Source organism: Mesoplodon densirostris, chromosome 7 (genome assembly GCF_025265405.1).
Source record: "Mesoplodon densirostris isolate mMesDen1 chromosome 7, mMesDen1 primary haplotype, whole genome shotgun sequence".
Taxonomy (NCBI): domain Eukaryota; kingdom Metazoa; phylum Chordata; class Mammalia; order Artiodactyla; family Ziphiidae; genus Mesoplodon; species Mesoplodon densirostris.
The window spans coordinates 100,912,073-100,932,205 of record NC_082667.1 but is presented as its reverse complement, the minus strand read 5'-3'; the positions used below and the strand labels follow the sequence as shown (position 1 = coordinate 100,932,205).

The 20,133-nt window shown below is 36.1% G+C and overlaps 1 protein-coding gene across 1 annotated transcript in view; it reads right to left on the bottom strand.

Moving 5' to 3' along the window:
• Positions 1 to 3,285: 3,285 nt before the first annotated feature.
• The window catches only part of ELMOD1 (ELMO domain containing 1), a 45,851-nt gene continuing 29,003 nt past the window's right edge, over positions 3,286 to 20,133 (bottom strand). Inside the window, exons 6-10 of the mRNA XM_060104693.1 lie at positions 18,346 to 18,414; positions 17,820 to 17,843; positions 14,835 to 14,885; positions 13,599 to 13,732; positions 3,286 to 3,458 (exon numbers count right to left, since the gene is read on the bottom strand). Coding sequence (XP_059960676.1) covers positions 3,286 to 3,458; positions 13,599 to 13,732; positions 14,835 to 14,885; positions 17,820 to 17,843; positions 18,346 to 18,414 — 451 coding nt within the window. The remainder of the gene's footprint in view (positions 3,459 to 13,598; positions 13,733 to 14,834; positions 14,886 to 17,819; positions 17,844 to 18,345; positions 18,415 to 20,133) is intronic.

Below are 20,133 nucleotides of genomic sequence, written 5' to 3'. Positions count from 1 at the left end.
CAGCTCAAAGTTTCCTAGATGTTGCTATGGACCTAGCTGACACTTTCCTTTTTGTCTGTCTCTTCTTTTCTTCTCTCCATCTCCCATCCCCTAGCCCCACACTCCACCAACCCTGGTCCCCTCCTCTTTCCTGTTCAGTTTGGATGGCCCCCTATGTTTATGGATCAAGATAATTTGTGGCCATGGAGTTTGATGGCCAGGTTTTATTTCCCCATTGCTGACTTCCTACAAGCCCAGCCTGTTCAGCTGACCTTCCAGCTCAGACCAAGCCCATACCTCTGATGGGTCTTTAAGATTTTGGGTAGTATACATCAAAATGTCTATGTCCCTATGATGTATTTCTCCTGCCAGAGGTTAGAAAGTGAAGAAATTAGGTTGCATGTGTCTAATTGAGTTGTGGGTAGACGATCCTTACTTATGTCTGTCTCTTTGTCTCTCAGTCACCTAACATCTCAGTTTCCTCAAACTGTCCCAGTTCACCCTATTGTCCTAAAGAAATTATTAACAACATCCTCTTTTTCTCTCAAAAGTGTCCTGGTTTGGAAGATATATCTTCCAGACCTATCTTTTAGGTCTGGTATATATTTAAGCTTCATTTCAAATAGAAAAGATGGTACGTTACCAAGCAAAAAATATTTTTTTCAGTACAATAACAAGAACCGTGAGAAGGAAAGTCAGACTGAAGTCATAATTTTCAGAAATGGTGTTCCAAAGAGTTTTCTTTCTGTAGTGCAAACTGGAATGTGTTTTTAATCATAGCAAGTAGTGTTTTGAAAAACTTGGTAGAAGCATGCTACATAATTTACATTTTAAGTGGTCAACCCTTGTTCAATGAAGTATAAGCAAACTAAAAATGCTCAAGGGAAAAACACAAACACATCACACATTTTTTAATGCCTTGAAAGCTTCTCCTCTTTTTTTTCTCACCTCACTTCATATTACAGGGTAGAATGCATCTTCCACAAAGAGGTGCAAACAAGAAATCTAATAATACTCAGAACTAGAAGGAGCTGGCAGAGTTTGTTCATCCTAAAATTGTGCAACCATGTTAAGATATAACAGAGAGAAATCATTCAAGGAGCTGGGAGGGAAAGCTCCTAGCTCTGTTACCATCAACTATCTCTACCTGAATAGAAGAGACATGAGCTGGTATAGGTGCCACATATAATCAAGCCATGTCAGTGACACAGGACCATAGTGGATAGGAAGAGACAATGCATACATGCGGCTTCAAAGGCTGTACTGAACATGAAAGAACACCTTTATATATAGCAGCTACAGCAGATTCAGGGCTCCCAAGGCAGGCCATTTACTGGGTTCATAAATTCTCACTTACTCTGGAGAGGAATATATATTCTTGTCACTACTCATGGTATATATCATGCTTTAACCAACTCCTTCCCTTCCTCATTCTAAGAAAGGACACAGGGCTATAAAAGATGCAATGCAAAATCCTGCCACCTGGCATACAGCTGAAAGGGAAGGAACAGCAAAATCCCAGAGGAGCTAGAATGGACCAGGAAACAACAGGCACCTTAATGTTTTCTATATCAGCTGTCTAGCAGTAGACAAATCAGGCTTCAGAGGAAGCTGCAAAGAGAAAGCTTGATCTTATTCTTTCATTAAAGCAACACCAGGCCTCAAGATTAGTTAAATAAAAGCAGTCTCTCAGACATGACATACTGTAATTCACGCTTGATTACTCTGAACGCTGGCATGATTTATATTCAGCTTCAGGTTGTCTGTCTTTAACATTCTACCCACTCACATATCTGCATATTCAGAAGCTGTACAAGCACAAAAATATTAAAATGAAATACACTATGCATTACAGTAGAATGACATGTAATTTATTCATAACTCAGGCAGTACTCAAAATTCACTTAGATAAGCAAGTGAGTACACAAACATCTAATAATACTAAAACTGATAGTCAGAAGGTATAAAATACCATGGGTATGAAATGCCATGGTAAATATTATTCAACAGACTACAATCATAATTAATTCCAAACTAAATCATGTTTTTTTTTTTTTTTTTTTTTTTGTGGTACGCGGGCCTGTCACTGTTGTGGCCTCTCCCGTTGCAGAGCACAGGCTCCGGACGCGCAGGCTCAGCGGCCATGGCTCACGGGCCTAGTCACTCCGTGGCATGTGGGATCTTCCCGGACCGGGGCACGAACCCGTGTCCCCTGCATCGGCAGGCGGACTCTCAACCACTGCGCCACCAGGGAAGCCCTAAATCATGGTTTTTAAAATGATTTTAAGCAGTTTTGAAATGACTTGGTTTTGTTCTCCTTCCAAGCAATTTATTTCTTCCACTGATAAAAGACAAGGTCATTAGTTTCAAAAATTATTACAGAATGACATAGCTCAGGTTCTTCTCTTGCAACACATTTTCTTGCAAATTGTTTTTTAATATTACCTCTTGACATAGACAACAAACCAGCCAGCACTCAGTGCCCCAAGCAAAGATGCCTGGATCAGAACAGTGCCAGGGTGTAACTCTGAGTTCAGCAAGAGGCAGGCAGTGAAAAAGCTTTTGGAGCTTTTGCAGTGTGCATACTACTTTTTTGAGGCTCCAAGCATCATAAACATATTTAGGTATCCAAGCCAGTAAAATTATGGGAATAAAATAATTTGATGTCCAGATGACTATGCCACAATTACAACTGGGGGTAAATTACAATATAATTCTGTGGTACTTCAAAAAACCCCAGCACCTACCTAAATTTGCTTCTTGTTAGCCTCGTTACATTTTCATGAAGTGCAGCAGTATTTGCAAGAATGATTTGTCTTATCATGTGTCTGTTTGTATTATTTTAAAGTCATACTTTATTGGAATGAGGTCTAAGCATGAACCTGGCTTGAAGAGCTAGCAGCTATAGTCATGAAACTTATCAATAAATTAAAAGGCTTTCACAGAACAAAATTCAGCTAAATCTTTTACATATAAAATACAGCTAGAGAAATACAATTCTTCAACACTAAATTATGAGGGAGAGGAAGCCAATTTAAAAAAATAGAAAACTCTCTCCATACCAGGTGTCAAGGCAAGATGTAACACTGCATGATGCCGCAGTATGAGCAGTCACTGGATGACAGATACTGCAGAAATTGTGGTATTTGGGGATCTGGTAATTATGATGAAGATGTGAAAACACTGTACCAACAGGCATGCATACAAACACTGTGTGCAGTCAGTGTGTGAGCTGGGACCTAAGCAGAGATCTAACACAGTAATGAGGCACTGTCCTGGGGTATCCATTAAAACCAGCGTGGGTGACTATATGTTGATTAAACCTTCCGAGGCAGCAAAGTGTGGGCACAATGCCATGTCTGGATTCTGGAGCTGTTTTATGATCCTCTTGCGGAATTTCTCCCGCACACGATTAAATTCCATTATGTCCATGGGGTCCTCTTCAATCCAAAACTTATGAAACTCGTGCATCAAATAGCCTGTTAGAGATAAGACAGTGACAAGAATGCAAGGGAAAAAAATCCTTAATCATATTCAAAATCACCCTGAATGCTGAAAAAGGTGTCAGACCAACTAACAGCAACCATGTCACTCAAAGATAAGATCAAAATACAGCAAATACTACTGTTAAAATTATTCTTTAAAACCAGTGCAGTAGAAGCTACCAACCTGCAAGATTTTTGCAATTGGTGCTAGAATTATTCTCACTCTGCTCAAGCAGGAAGAAAAATCAATTCTGCCATTTCTAGAATATGATTAACAACTGGAACGTATTTTGAAAGGTCGACAGTGACTACTTCATTCTTCACCTCCTGATTAAATTAACATAATGGTGTGATTTTTCAAAAGTACTCCACTCAGCCTTTTTTCTCTTGATATTTGATTTGAGTAAAGTTTTAAATTACCTTGACAAATCAAAAGAATGCATTCTGACAATCTATTATGAGACAATAAAAACTGTAAATTAACTCTGAACAATAGAGTGGTCATTAACCTATATGAAATTGTTAATAAGAGATCTTTGCTCTGAAGCATAATTTCATATTCAAATACTTTTTTGTCTCAAAAATGTTATGTGGATTGGGAACATTTTTGGAATAAATGTTAAATATTTGATATGAGAACCTACTTATTGTTTTGTTTCCCCACTGTACCCCTCCCTCCTCATTTAGAATTGAAATGTGAATAGCTTTTTAAAAGACAGTAATAAGTATTTTCATGTAGTAAAGCAAAAGTAAGCTCAAGTGTCTCTATAATAAGAAAAAAGTATTTAAGGAAATAATACTAGTTAGAAAAGTGGAAACCAAACATTACACAAGCTTCACTTTGTCTTAATATTAGAAGGCAGTAGGAGATAGTCCAGAGGAAGGATTCTGGAGCCAGAAACCTAGTTTAAGTCCTAACTCTTCACCTCCATGAGAAAGAGTAAGCAGCAGAGATGACAGAGGGCAGGGGAAGAGAACTTTGGAACAAATATACTCAATTCTAATAGTAAAAAAAATTCAATAGCTTTTGTTTTTCTGGTAACTAGCTACTTATGGGATAACCTTTAACATATTTCCATAAACAGATTTTTAAAAACTTTATTCATATCTCACTGTAATACAAAATTAGAAATGACCTTCCTTCATATCCCCAACACACACTGCCAGATGTGGGTCTATTTCCACAAACTTACCTGGTTACTCATTCATTACATTGTTAAGTATGCTTGTACATCTTAAAGTATATGGTCTTTCTCTTCAACTATAGGAGGAACGGTAGTAAGGAGAGAGAGAATTTATTTTATTTTTTCTTTGGGTTGACTCTTTCCCTCTAGGCTTGGACTGCCTCTGGGCTCTCTACACAGATTAACACATTTTGTTAATCTGTGTTAACACAAATTAACCTATTGAATGCTTTTAACATCTCAGATGGGAACACATACCAACCCTCACCCAAATGCCTCTGGGCTACACCAGCCAGGGCCCACTGCCACTGTAGTGGGAATGTGACCATATCGGAGAAGCCCCAGATCAGAGGTATCAGCAATCCCAGGAGCCATCCGTCTGTCTCTGATCCATCTGATGCTTGGATTCCCTGTGGCAGCACCCAGTATTGAACTTTTCTGGTGACAACACTGATATTAGCCTGCTCCATGAATGAAGAATCTGATTCTTTAGAGGTGCTTTCTCACACTGGGCCAAAATTTCTTGCCCCATATTTCTTGGAACAAATTCAATCCTTCTCCAACTCAAGTATCTGAAGTGCCCTTTATGCCATGAAGTTAAGCATCCCCATTTCTTCTTACCATTTCTCATATGTCATGATTTGGAGTCTGTTTATCATCCTGGTTGTTTCATCACACACCAACAGAAATTCTTTCCTCTCATCTCAGTATCTTATTCAACCAAAAGAATTCAATCATCTACCCATCCTAAAGTATCCCAAGAATGGCATGAGGTACTTGTAAAAAATGAAGACCCTCCCAGATTCAACCAGACATCGCAGTTCAGTAAGATGAATCTCATGTCACTGAAGTTTGAGATCCATTGGTTTAGAAGATGCCCTCTTTTTAAGTTCCCTTGGCTTCTTTCTGAATGTTATAATTTTTATGGTTCTAAATAAAATCTGTGATCATTTATAATTTCTTCTTCCTTGCTAAATAAAATACACACATAATTTTCCTGACTTTGCTTCTGAGCTTAAATAAACATACCTGACCTGTTTTGTATATAGAGTCAGGTTTCTAATACTGATGAATTATAAGTATCTCATTGGTATCTCATGATTAATAAGTTATTTACCCCTATTGACAATAATAAGTAGGCACTGTGAAAAATACTTTAATGATAAATTCACTTTTCCACAATGTACATTCTCACTCTAGAAGTGATCTAGGGTAGCATAGAGTTTTAGAAGAATACAGATCCCTTTGGTTTCACCATTTTTCTACCTTACATGCAACTACAGGAAAACATTTTGAAAGGTTTAAAAGACAGGCTAGGAGAAGAGTAGAAGGGAGAGGGGTGGTTACTAATCTAACACCATTCTCCTTTCTCTCAAGGCTACAAAAGTCAAGGTGTAAATCTTGCAAACTGATTCCCTAGGACTCTCTTTATCCCATCAGAAAAATAATTAGACACTGTATAACATGATTTTTTATCAAAATGTAGAAATGGTGGCTTGGCTTCCAGGGTACATATCATAATCATAAAACTCCACTCATTTATATAACATTACAGAGTGTTCATAAATTCATGTGGCCAATTAATCAGTTGGCCCATCTGCCAATTAACAAATATGTAACAGATACAAGAAAAAGGTAGAGTTCTTATGCTCCCCAATTCTCAGTTTCTTGGAGAGGGACCAAGGTAGAAATTTTCAGATGATGATTTGCTAGCTATGGAAGCTAACAAAATGGCATGAAGAGCAGAGGGAGGAATGAGGGGCCAGGGTGTTGCTTATAGTCTATTATTTAATTCTTACAGTAGCTTTATGGAATAGGTAATGCAGATGAGGACATTGGTGTACAATCACACAATTAGACCTGGAAGCTGGAAGCCAGTACCTGAAATCAGCTGCCTTTTCCAGTGTACTCTCTTTTTCTGGTTCTTATTCTTACTGATAGCTCCTTCTTTTGAAGGTCAAAGAAAAGCTAATTCTTTTTTCTCTTCTTGCTATTGTACTTCCTTCTGCTCACTACACCTAACCTTACTTTATTTCAATGTAGCTGCCTGTTCAGTGGAGCTTTAGATTGAATGTGATTTTCATAGCATACTGACTTGGCAGTGCAGTGCTCACTGAATAATACTGTAAAGTCAAAATGATAAGACCTATTATATTCTTATATTCTTTCACCTAGATGAAATACCTGTTTGGAATAATAATTTGGTTTTCCAACCCAAGACTGCAGCATATTTGTTGTTGCTTGAGTGTGTCTTGGTTTTGCTTCACTGCATTCGGTTAGTAGACTGCAGAGATACAAGAACACAGGTAACTGCAAGAATACTACAGAGAAGAAGTGCAAAACTGATCATGTCTGATAGATGAGCAATGAATTCAGGGCACAGTTTGCTTCTTCTAGAGAGACCTGAGTCCCTCTGCCTCACCCCAGTCCACAGGGGGATTGCTGCTCTTTCTAAAACCTGGTGAGGGCCTTAAAAAAAAGTAATCTGACTGCTTGCTTACTCACCCAGGTTAAGATTCTCTTGGAAGCCTATCAATTCAGGCCAAGGCCAAATTTTTCCAGAGTAACTAGACTTCCTTTCTCCTGAAAAGGAAACCAGCCAATATTTTTGCCTCCCATCCATCCATCCATCCAACAAATATTTACTGAGCACCTATTCTGTACTAGGTTCTGTGCTGTGGATATAGTCATGAACAAAACAAATATTCCTGCTCTTATATGTCAATTCCTATGATTCTAACTTTGATTCTCTCCTGCAAGAGCTCCCCATTGTATGGCTCTGATTTTCTCCTTAATGCTAATGAATCCCAAATCTGCCCTTGCAATTCTTCAGAGCTCCACAACCTTATATTAGAATGCCCACTATTCATTAGAATGCCAACTATTTCCCAAAAGGAACCCACCACTGGTATACCTAAAACTAAACACATTCTATTTTCCCTCAGAATTGCTTCCCTGGCTTCCCTAAGGAACATGGTAACTATAGAATAGGGTAAATACGAGGGGTAGAGAAACAAAGCAAGGGGTCCTATTTATCTACGTTTATGCTCTTTCAAATGGCTTATAAAACTCTTTCAAGATATCCCCCTTCCCCATTCCTGTTTTTACTACTGTCATCTCTAGACACCCCTCCTCCCACCCCAAATCCTATGCTCTATTCCTTGAATCTACCACGCTGTTTGTCTTGTGGCCTTTGCCTGTGCCACTCCCTCTCGCTGGACCACTAGGCCACCACTGCTATATTTCCTGCTACCTATTTTTCAGTTCTCATGGAAAGTGGAATTTGCTTTAGGAAGCTTTCCCTGACGCCCAGACTGAGTGAGATTTTACTTCTTCAATAACAAAATTCTTCCCACTGTGTTTTATTTGTTTAGATGTCTGTCTTCCTCAACACAGAATCTGATCTGTAGTAAAACCTCAATATTATTTGCTGGAAATGGTCAGAATTGTTACAGGAGTAAATATAATCATCTAGTTGTCAAAGTAGGAGCTGTAATCACAAATGTAGGGGACTTACATTTTCCATTAACAAGTCATAAAGATGTATGTATTTTAAAATTTGCTTTTTCATTCAACTTATACATAATTTACTTTATTTATTTTTTATTGATGTATAGTTGATTTACAATGTGTTAATTTCAGGTGTACAGCATGATTCAATTATACATATGTATGTCTATTCTTTTTCATATTCATATTATAGTTCTCTGTGCTATACAGTAGGTCCTTCTTGGTTATCTATTTTATATATAGTCATGTGTATATATTAATCCCAACCTCTTAATTTATCCCTCCCCATCTTTCCCCTTTGGTAACCATAAGTGTGTTTTCCATGTCTGTGGTCAGTCTATCTCTGTTTTGTAAAAAAGTTCATTTGTATTGTTTTGTTGTTGTTAGATTCCACATATAAGCAATATCATATAATATTTGTCTTTCTCTGGCCTACTTCATTTAGTATGATAATATCTAGGTCCACCCATATTGTTGCAAATGGCATTATTTCCTTATTTTTTATGACTGAGTAATATTCCAGTGTGTGTGTGTGTGTGTGTGTGTGTGTGTGTGTGTGTGTACATATATACATATATATCACTTCTTTATCCATTCACCTGCTGATGGACATTTAGGTTGCTTCCATGTCTTGGCTATTGTAAATAGTGCTGCAATGAACATTGGGGTGCATGTATCTTTTCAAATTATAGTTTTCTCCAGATATATGCCCAGGAGTGGGATTGCTGGGTCATATGGCAGCCCTATTTTTAGTTTCTTAAGCAACCTCCATACTTTTCTCCACAGCGGCTGTACCAACTTACATCCCACCAGCAGTGTAGGTTCCCTTTTCTTCACACCCTCTCCAACATTTATTATTTGTAGAGTTTTTGATGATGGCCATTCTGACCAGAGTGAGGTGATACCTCATTGTAGTTTGATTAGTATTTCTCTAATAATTAGTTACGTTGAACATCAAATTATACATAGAGTCAAATAGTTTAATAAGTCTTGTTACAAAAAGCAAACAAAAACCCAGCAACACTTCCTGTCCTAATTCCTGCTTCCTTAAAGCAGCATTTCAACTCTTCCAGCTGATTCTTTGATTATTGACCTCCATAGCTCTAAATAACATATTTTCCATTGCTTGATTTTTTGACTTGCCTCATCTTGAAGATTCTCTTCTCTTTCCTCTCCTATCGTTTCCCCTCCTCTCCCTTCCCCTCTTCTCTTCTCTTCTTTTTTCTCATGGATTTCCTGCTTTCTGTACCTCACTTATTCCTCTTAGGATTACTCTCTTATTTTATGGAAAAATATCTTTCAGTAGCTTCCTTATAAAGGTACAAGAAGGTAAAATGTTTAAGACCTTGCACTCAAAAAAATGTGTTTATTCTACTCCACACTTAATTGATAAGTTGGACTGGGTATAGAATTCAAAACTGGAAATCATATTCCCTTAGATTTTAAATAATATTTGCTTAAATCTTTGAAGACATTATTCCACTCCCTTCTAGAATACAGTGTTGCTGTTGAGAAATCCAATGTCATCTTTTTTTTTTTTTTTTTGCTGTACGCAGGCCTCTCAGTGTTGTGGCCTCTCCCGTTGCGGAGCACAGGCTCTGGGAGCACAGGCTCAGCGGCCATGGCTCACGGGCCCAGCTGCTCCACAGCATGTGGGATCTTCCCAGACCAGGGCACGAACCCGTGTCCCCTGCATCGGCAGGCGGACTCTCAACCACTGCGCCACCAGGGAAGCCCTCCAATGTCATCTTGACTCCCAATTCTTTATGTGACAGATTTGGAAATTTTTAGAATCATCTCTTTCCTATGTATTAAAATTTCACAATGATATGGACCTGAGTGTGAATCCATTTTAATCTATTATCCTGGTGCTTACTAGTTTAAATATGAGAAGGCATCCTTCAGTTCTGAAAATTTTTCTTGATTTATTTGTTTGATTCCCTCCCCTTAGTTTCACTGTTCTTTTTTCTGGCACTCCTTTTATAAGATTTTCAAGAATGGTCCTTTAATTTCTCAACCTTTATTTTCTATTTTTCATCTATAATTTCTGTTCTACTTTCTGGAAGTTTTCAGCTTTATCTTCTAATCCTTCTTGGAAATTTCATTCCTGTTATCTGACTTTTAATTTCTAAGAACACTCTTTTATTCTCTGAATGCTCTTTCTATGGCACCTTATTCTTGTTTCATAGTAGCAATTTCTTCTCTTATCTCTTGAGGATATTAATGATACATATTTTTGAAGTTTTCTTCTCTCTGCATGGTTTCTGTTTCTTTATAGTGGCTTTATTTATTCCTGTTTTAGACACTCTTTCATGTTTGAGGCTTTCCTTACTGTTCTTGTTACCTAGGGCTGCTTAAGAAATTATTCCAAAATTCAGTGGCTTAAAAAAAACATTTTAATATTCTCATGAATTCAGTGGGTTTGGAATTCAGAAAGGGTAGAGGAGGAATGGATCCACAATGTCTGGAATCTCAACCAGGAAGATCTGAATGTTGGGGGTGACTTGACAGCTGGTGGCAGGAATCATTTAGATGCATCTTCACTCACAAGTCTAGTGGTAGATGTTATCAGCTGGGACCTCATCTGGGGCTGTCAGTCAGATTACCTACATATGATTGCTCTGTATGTCCTGGACTTTTTTACAACACAGAGGAATCAGATACCTTACATGGTGGCTCATGCTTCCAAAGGCAGCTCAATCCCTGATCTCCCGATCAAAGCCTTTTCTTTAAAAAAAAATTTTTTTATTGATGTATAATTGTCTTACAATGTTGTATTAATTTCTGCTGTACAGCGAAGTGATTCATTTATATATATATATATATATATATATATATATATATATATATATATATACACACATTCTTATTTTAATAATCTTTTCCATTATGGTTTATCATAGGATATTCAATATAGTTCCCTATGCTATACAGTAGGACCTTGTTGTTTACCATTCTGTATATAATAGCTAACATCTGCTAACCCCAACCTCCCACTCTATTCCTCCCCCAACCCCCTCTTCCTTGGTAACCACAAGCCTGTTCTCTATGTCAATGAGTTTGTTTCTGTTTCATAAGTAGGTTCATTTGTGTCATATTTTAGATCCCACATATAAGTGATATCATATGGTATTTGTCTTTCTCTTTCTCACTTCACTTAGTATGATAATCTCTAGTTGCATCCATGTTGCTGCAAATGGCATTATTTCATTCTTTTTTATGGCTGAGTAGTATTTCATTGTATACATGTACCACATCTTCTTTATCCACAGAAGAAAGACTTTTCTAATGTAGCCCTAAAAGTCACATAGTGTCAAATCTGCTTATTCTCTTGGTCAACCAACTGGTCAGCCCAGTTGGGCTGGGTGAGAGGAACATAAAAACCTACCTTTTAATGGGAGGACTATCAAAGAATTTGAGAACATGTTTTTAACCATCACACTCAAACATCTGGTAATATTTGGTTACCTGTAAATATTTTTTACTAAATAAAAATCCAACTGGATTAAAAGCTGATTGGAAGCTCTGAGCACGTAGGTAGGGTTTGTTGATGGTGAGCATGACTGTAGAGTGATATGACTGGGCTGCTTCACTGGGGAGACCCAGAGGTCAGCATCTTCAGCTATCTTCTCTTGAGATGTTCAGATTTCAGAGAAGGCCCTTGTCAGTCTCTTGCCAAAGTGATAGGAATTGGGTAGGAGAAGGAGCCTGGGTCTCTGTCTTCATCATCACTTTCAGTATGGTTTGTCATCAGCTGTATCTGATTCTCATCAGACCAGAGACCTTTTATTTTTCTCTCCCTGTAAAGTACACCAGCCTCTGCTAAGAAGGGGTAAGGACAGAAGCTGTCTCCTGGGGAAGGGGATTTAGGTCTCTAAGAGCTTCTTAACATATTTTCAAACAATCTTGCTATTTTTGGTCTTATTATGTTAACCCTCATTTCTGAGATATCTAATGCTGCCAATTTTTTAACCTTTTGGGGAGTCCTGTGGAATAAATCAAGTTGCTTCTTACCTTTCCATGCCACCTGTTAAGGATTTGCTCTCTCAAGACTACTAAATCATTTACCACTTAATCTGTTTTCCAGATTTCAAAATGAGATTTTCGTGCTTTGTTTCTGATTTTTATCCTTGTGGGTTATGCTTTCTTAGGAAAATCTCTTTCTATTAACTTTAGTGTAATTTCAGAAAGGAGCATAATGCATACACTAATTATGTCATCTTTAACTGGAAGTCCTGCTTAAGCAGATGTAAAAGAAGGCAGAATCCTAGATAACATAGTCACTATTAATTTAGGAATTTAGATAAAGTAAATGGCTGTTAACTTGTGACTTTATCACATTTTAAAATTGAACTGGGGAACAACACTCTCCTGTGGTAGATTTGGGGTGGAATGATTGTGTCTTAACCATACTTAGAAAGAGTGGCAGACCTGTTTAGCAACATAACAACAGAAAAAAGGCTGAAAGAAACATAAGGAGAAGAATTTTGAAATTTTCTTGTTAAGAAAGCTCAGGTACAAGGCCCTCAGTGCAGTAAGCCTGGTTTAAACGGTTTAAAAGACATTTTTCCTTTAAATTGCTTAGATTGCTTGAAGACTTGGTAGACTATTGTTCTATATTCCTCCATACCAGTTTATGTCTGGCCAGCAAGGATCATAATGACACACAGCTACCTTTTAGGATTCTGCCTCTAAAATTAGAGAATAGCATCTGAGGGCTCTACTAAACGGTCTCGGTCTTTATCTTCTGAAACCTCAGCACAACTGCAACCCCAAAGGATACCCCTCAGGCAAGGACAACATAAGGCTCTGGTTCAGGGTCAAAAATACTTCTCTCTACTAGCACCTACACTTAGAAAGGGCTGCAAACACTACCCTCTGTAGCACTAGTAGTGGTAGCAGTAAAAGTAATACCAATGAGAACTCTACCACCATCTGTATCACCCATTAAACCACCACCTTCTCTTTCTAATGTTCACTGAGCACTACTATGGGACTAGCTAATAAAAAGTCTTTTTATCCTCATCTCATTTTACCTCCATAGCAGCTCTATGAAGAAAGGACTCATTTTATAGATGAGATAGCTGAGGCGTAGAGATGGTAGTTAATATAGATCTGGGAGTCAACTCAGGCTGTCTTTAGAGCCTGCACTCTTAAGTGTTATGCCATGCTGGATCAGAGGAAGAAAGATATCTCTGATGTCTTTAAGTCAGATGGGAAGTTGATACATTGAATATTTATTAAGCAAGAGCTGGGAACGAGGAAAGATTCATGATGCCTGAAAATATGTGTAGATTGTGAATGAGAAAACAAAATCAAAACCAAAGAAGGAAGTTCAAAGGCTCCAATGCAGCCAAATCACAAAGACCTCTCAGCTTCAACCCTTGTCTAGAGTGTTCTATAGAAACCTATATCAATAATTAAGCAACAGGACACTTACAGAATGTTTGCTGGAAGTGAGATAACGTTGGAGCTTCTGGAGCGATGTTGTAGAAATGAGTTTTTAGAGCTCCACTCACCAGTAGATTATATGTCAGATCAGTTATATTGATGCCCACAATTGCAAACGAGTACCTGTAAAGTGCAAGCCACACCAACTGTATATCACATATGAGAAGTAAGCATTTCAAAAAATGATAATTTGATATTTAAATTGCTATTATCAGAGTGTCAGATTTCCCTTCTCTCCCCAACTTATCAAAACCCTGAATCTTATAAATTACCAGAAAATTTTAATAATATATGCCAAGAGAATTGAAAGTTCGCATGCTTTGAATTGGTAATGCCATTCCCAATTGTATGAGAGAAAAAAATGGAAAATGGCAAAGTTTTATATGCAATGATAGTCATTACAGCATTATTTGTATGGCAAAGATGTAAACTATTCATATATCCTAAAGAAGATGATTGGTGAAATAAATTATGGTAATCTCATATAACATATTACAACTAGTAAAAACCATACTCCTAAAGATTATTTAAGCAGGATATAAAACATTATGTATAGAACAAGCCAAGTTTTATTATACACACAAATGTGTAGAAAAACTAGAGTGAAATGCCACAAAATATTAATATGGGTATATTAGCATAATATTATGGTGATTTGTTTTGTTTACTTTCCTATATTTTTGAAATTTTCTATAATAAATCTTATATTACCTTTAAAATGAGGAAAAATTTAACTAGTATTTTAACACTCAGGGTATATTTTCTAGTCCATTTTCTACATGTCTATGTAAAATTAAGTGAAACTGAGTTCTTAAGTCCTCTCTGGTATTATAAATCCGGCACATAAAAAAAAAAAAAAAGGAGTTCTCTGCTCAGAAAAATTTTTGGATGAAATGGGGCATTATAAAAAAAGACCTTCTAAAGTAAACTTTTAACTAATAGCCTGATACTTGATAGAAATCCTTAAAAGAAGACTAGAAAATATAATTCCAAATTATGATTTTTGAAAATCATTTCCATACAGTTATAACTTTCTAAACTTCATCACTTGGTCACAGGCAAAGTAGTATCATACAATCATACATGTAAATACAAAAACATATAAACAGGTCCTTTTCAAAATTCAACTGGATTATGTATTTCCATCAGGACATGTGCATTTTCATCCTTGTCATTTTTTGCAGTGCTCTTCTGACTACCTTTATATATGAAGTCCCACACTCACCCAATTGCTTTATCCATCCTTTTCTTCTCCCATTCTGCTTTGCTGAATTTGCTGAATAAATGAATGAATAGGTAAATAAATAAATAAGACTTCTCTAATTGATACCTGTTCTCTTTTAATGTTTTTCTTAAAACTGTTGACTAGGTGTGGGGATGTCTGTAACTCAGTTATCAAACACTAATCAATTTAAATGTTAATAACTTAATTAACTAAAAAGCCACAATACAATTTATATGGAGCTCAGAAATGGAATTATTTAAAGCCATACTACTTATCCCTTATTCACTATAGTACAGCAGTGAGAGACAGACCTAAAGTCCAACCATACTCTTTTATATTATCCATTAATTATCAAATAATACTTCCTCCTCTAGCAAGATGCTACCTCAGTAATGATTCCCCACTGCATTTCGTTTGGTTTTCCCTCATGGCAACTATCTTACTCAGCCTTATTTGTGATGTCTGGCACACAGCAGATGCCAAATAAATGTTTACTGATAAATAATTGAGTTAGTGAAAAAAAGAAAGAAGGAAAGAATAAAAGGGAGAGAGGGAGGGAGGGAAGAAGGGAAGGAGGAACTTATAGGTTTAAAAAATTCTGTTCCAACAAGTGCTGTGGCATTTCCTCTGGCTAAGCTAAGACAGCTAAATCATAGTAGCTCCATTTTAATTCATTTTTATAATTTGAGTTTCTGAATAAGACTGAAGAAAGGGGTCTATAATAAAAGCATTCTGAAAATACTGACTTGCATTCTATTACTTTGTATACTTTCTTATTCCGCCTATTCTCACCCACTTCCATACTGCCAATATCTTGTAGGCAGGAACCATGTTGCACTCTTCTTTGTGGCTAATGTGAACTTTCATTCAGTGTTCTACACTAAAAATTGTGGTTAGCCTTGGAATTAAATAAAAATTTAAAACTAGAGTTATTATGAACATTTAGCTTCCATCTAAGTAGGAGGAAGGAGAGTTCTTTATAAAACAATGCAAACACTACATTAAAAGACACACATGTAACACACACAAAACACAGGCTCACAAAAACATGATGCAAACTGTTATTTTACTATACTTACTTTCTACTCTGTAAATGACTGGCTCTAATTCAAAGTAGCTGTCTTTAATTCACGTTAAAATAAGCCACTTCTTTTTAAAGTGCGACAGCCAATTAAACCAACAAGTCAGCCAAAGAGGCATCAGGAGATTTTTACCTTAAAAGACTCATATCCAAACTAAAATGAGTTAGGTGTGAAATTTAAGAAATTTTATATAAACAAATTTATAAGCACCTATATTCTCTTCAACAAAGCTTTGTAAATACATAGTATCTCTGTATTTTGTTAAATTAAATCTATCTGCATTGGAAATATAAGAAAAGGCCAAATGACCTCCACTCATTTGATTACTTATAGGATGTCCTGGCCCAAACAGAAGGAATTCCTCTCTTCAGGAAACACACACACAACAAACAAACAAAACTACAACCATCAAAATTCTTCTCTTAAACTTGAACCTACTTTTATCTCTCAAGTTACTTCAGAATTCAACAGATTGATCTTCACAAGAGCAATAACGTATAATGCTTGCTGAAGGGTAGACAAGAAAGAACTTTCCTTAGTATTTTATTGTTTCTCCCTATTCAACACCTGAAATATTCAGGGCCTGAAAGAACCTATGTTGATATCACTATGGGTTAATATATAATTCTTTCAGACATTTGTGAAGGACAGTAGCGTTTTCAAAACATTCTGATTTGTATTCAATGACATTTACCATCAATTTGAAGTGATTAATACTTGAACTTCATCTAGTCAATTTTATTGTAGCTTGAGGGACAAAGTGTGTGCGTGCCCACACAGACACACACATACACACACACACACACACAAATACTAGTCTCTTCTTAAATAAGAGTAATCACACCCTCAAATAATTCCTCTCTAGGGGCCAACACAGGATATAAAATTATAAAGCCTTTCTTTGAGAATGGCTTATAGACAAAATCAATCCCTCTCCAATGGTTAATAAAAAAAATATTTTAAGCTTATTGTCACTTCCCAAGGACCATGGAGGATTCATGTCTTTTAATTGATGCTTCTCCAAGGAATGTCAGTGCACACAGACTCCCCAGACAATTTTAATCAGAGAAATTTCAGAGTCTCTACATTACAGAAACATGTAATTCAGACAATGTAGCTAAAAAATTAAAAGTTTGATTTTAACCATGTGATATGAAGAAAGAGTTATGATTTTAGTGCTTTTTTCAAAGTAAATAAAATGTAAAGAAAGTGAAAATTTAAACTTATAAAAAAGATTATAATTATAAATTTGGGAAGTATAGGATAATTTAATGAATTTAATTTAATGAATCTTAGCCAGTTGAAGCTAGAGTATGTATAATAGTAAGATGGGAGGGGAGCCACAAAGTCAACCTGTTTATAGATTTTGAGAGTGGTATGATAAAATTTGGGACTTATTTAGCAAACATGAACACTAACAAGATAACCTGTCATGCTGAGGAGAAAAAAGTGATACAAAACTATGAGTACAAAATAGAAGAATTCCTATAATAAGAGTAACTAAAGCATGTATACACTCTTTATAGTAATACAATTAGAAATACATTAATAGAAGAGGGGATTTGCTCTGTGCAGCAACATTCCCAGATGAAATGTCCCTCTCTTGGAGTAGATGGGGGAAGAAATGTGTGGTAATGTGTTCAGCCTTTAGGTGAAGTTTCAAAATGTTTCTCCAACAGACATGGCTGTAGAAAGGCTCTTTGACATTTTCTATCAGGTCAGTCTAATCTGGTTTTTCCTTCATCAAAACACAGCCCAATGTAATGAACTATATTACATAAAAAGTTGGGAAATGCTTGCTTTTTGAAAAACGTTCATGAATTTATATTACTTTAAAAATTCTTACCCATACTTATTCTAAAATAACATAAAAGCAAGAAAAAACAAAAGCAAAGAAAAATACCTTATTTCCTCTTTAGTGATATCCCTAATGTAATCAGTTAAAGACAAAAATTTAGAAACGTAAATGAAAATGCAAACAATTTAGAATCTAGAATTTTATTAAGAAAAGAAAAAAAGAACTTCAGCAATTTTAGACTTTCTCACTTGGTCCCTGACTTCAAGACTTCCATTCTTCCCTCTATTCCCCCACTGTGGTCCCTTGTCTCTGAACTCTTTCTTCCATACTCTGCTTTCTCCTTCCTCTATGCCCACCTCCTCATCTTCCTAGACACCAGAGATGTTATCAAACCCTCAAGTACACATCTCACTTGAACCGTGCCACTTTACATCCTAAATCCTGTAACAAGTACTTGACATTATAACCTTCCTATTCAGCATTTGTCAAAAGGGCTTGTTTGGAAGAGCTTTAAGCCTCACTTCTGGTGGGTTGACTCTCTTGATAATTTCATCAATAGAGCCATATAGGAGATGAAATTAATTCTACCTAATCCACAAAGCCTAATCCACCTTTCATTTTCAACAATTACCTGCATTTTGGATGAAGAGAATCAGATAGGACCTGCTGAGCTGCTGCAACATCCCTTTCTGCAAAATACCTGCAGTTGGAGGGAAAGAAAACCATAATTCCATACCTTTTGAATACATTCATTTCAATCCAATTTGAGGCCATTTTGGATTCAGAGATGTACACTAGCATAAGCATACAACCTGTGTCAGCTCCTCCAGAGAATGAACAGCTTTTCATAATAGAATTTTCCAAATATAATGACAGTATAATAGGGTAGTTGTAAAACCCACAAAGATTTAGGAATGATTCTAGTAGGTTTGAAAATTTAATTATGAACTTTACCATTCCCTAGCGAGCCAAAGATATTCTTACTAATGAGGGTTATAGATTCTTATTAGGAAGGCAGGATGAGGCCCCTCAGAAGGCAGAAAAAGTCTGGATGAAGGGACATGGTAAGAGGCTGTGACAGCCAAAGTGCAGAGAAAGGATGAGACTAGAGGAGGTGATAAAAATTCAAATGGATTTTCTTGGAGAATATTCACGAGGTGTTAGAATTCTGGATGAAAATATCTTATGGAGCTTAGAGATGTTAAAAAAAATCTGTTCTGAGAAGAAAGGGGCAATGAAGCTTACAAAAAGCTTACATACTTTCAAACATATATCATAAAAAATACTTCATAAAGACAATTATAAAATACAACTACATATAGCATGTATTATTTAATTTGATGTGTATTTCCTGCATATATCTAAAGGATAAAACAACCTCTTAAATTTTCTCTCAGAAAAGTTCAAAGCTAGTCAGCGAATTTAGTAAACATGTCCATGATTATTAATGAAATTGAGTCTCTTCATACTTTTGTTGGTCAATTAGGTTTATAGAGTAGGTTTAAATTAGAATTAGGTTTCTGTTCACATTTCTTGGCCCAGTATATCTAAAAATGTCCTCAAATAAATAAGCCTACAGATAATAATATACTGGATATAGATCCTTTATCAATTATGTGAGTGTCAGTCTTGGCTTTCTTTTCATTTTATTTATGGTGGCTTATAGAAGATTTTGATTTTAATGTGTGAGATTTATTGATTTTTCTTTTACAGTTTGTGCTTTTTTGGTTTTTATTTTTAAGAGATCCCTCCTTACTCACATATCTTAAAGATTTTCTCCTAAATGTTGTAGATATTTGTTTTTGACATTCAATTTGTAAACTGAGGCAAGGTAGAAATTTAATTTAATTTTCAAATGGAAGGCCAATTGCCCCAGCTCTACTTATTTAAAAGCTCAGTCTTTACCCACTTATTTGTAACACCACGGTTGTCATCAAAATTTACTTTTTTATTCACTCACATTACATGATAGTGTAACATTTAAAACATTTACCAGTGGGGAGGGGGAGGAGGGAAAAAATAGGAGTGGGAGAGTGGGAGGTATAAACTATAGGTATAAGATAGGCTACAAGGATGTATTGTACAACACGGGGAATATAGCTAATATTTTGTAATAACTGTAAATGGAGTGTAACCTTTAAAAATTGTATAAAAAATTATCATCTTAAAAAAAAGCATGGGTGATTATTAAACTTCCTAAATTTAAAATAAAAGATCTTACCTAAATAGACATTTCTCCACAGAAGATATACAGACTGCCAACAAACACATGAAAGGATGCTCAACATCTTTACTCATTAGAGAAATGCAAACCAAAACTACAATGAGATATCATCTCACACCAGTCAGAATGGCCATCATCAAAAAATCTAGAAACAATAAATGCTGGAGAGGGTGTGGAAAAAAGGGAACACTCTTG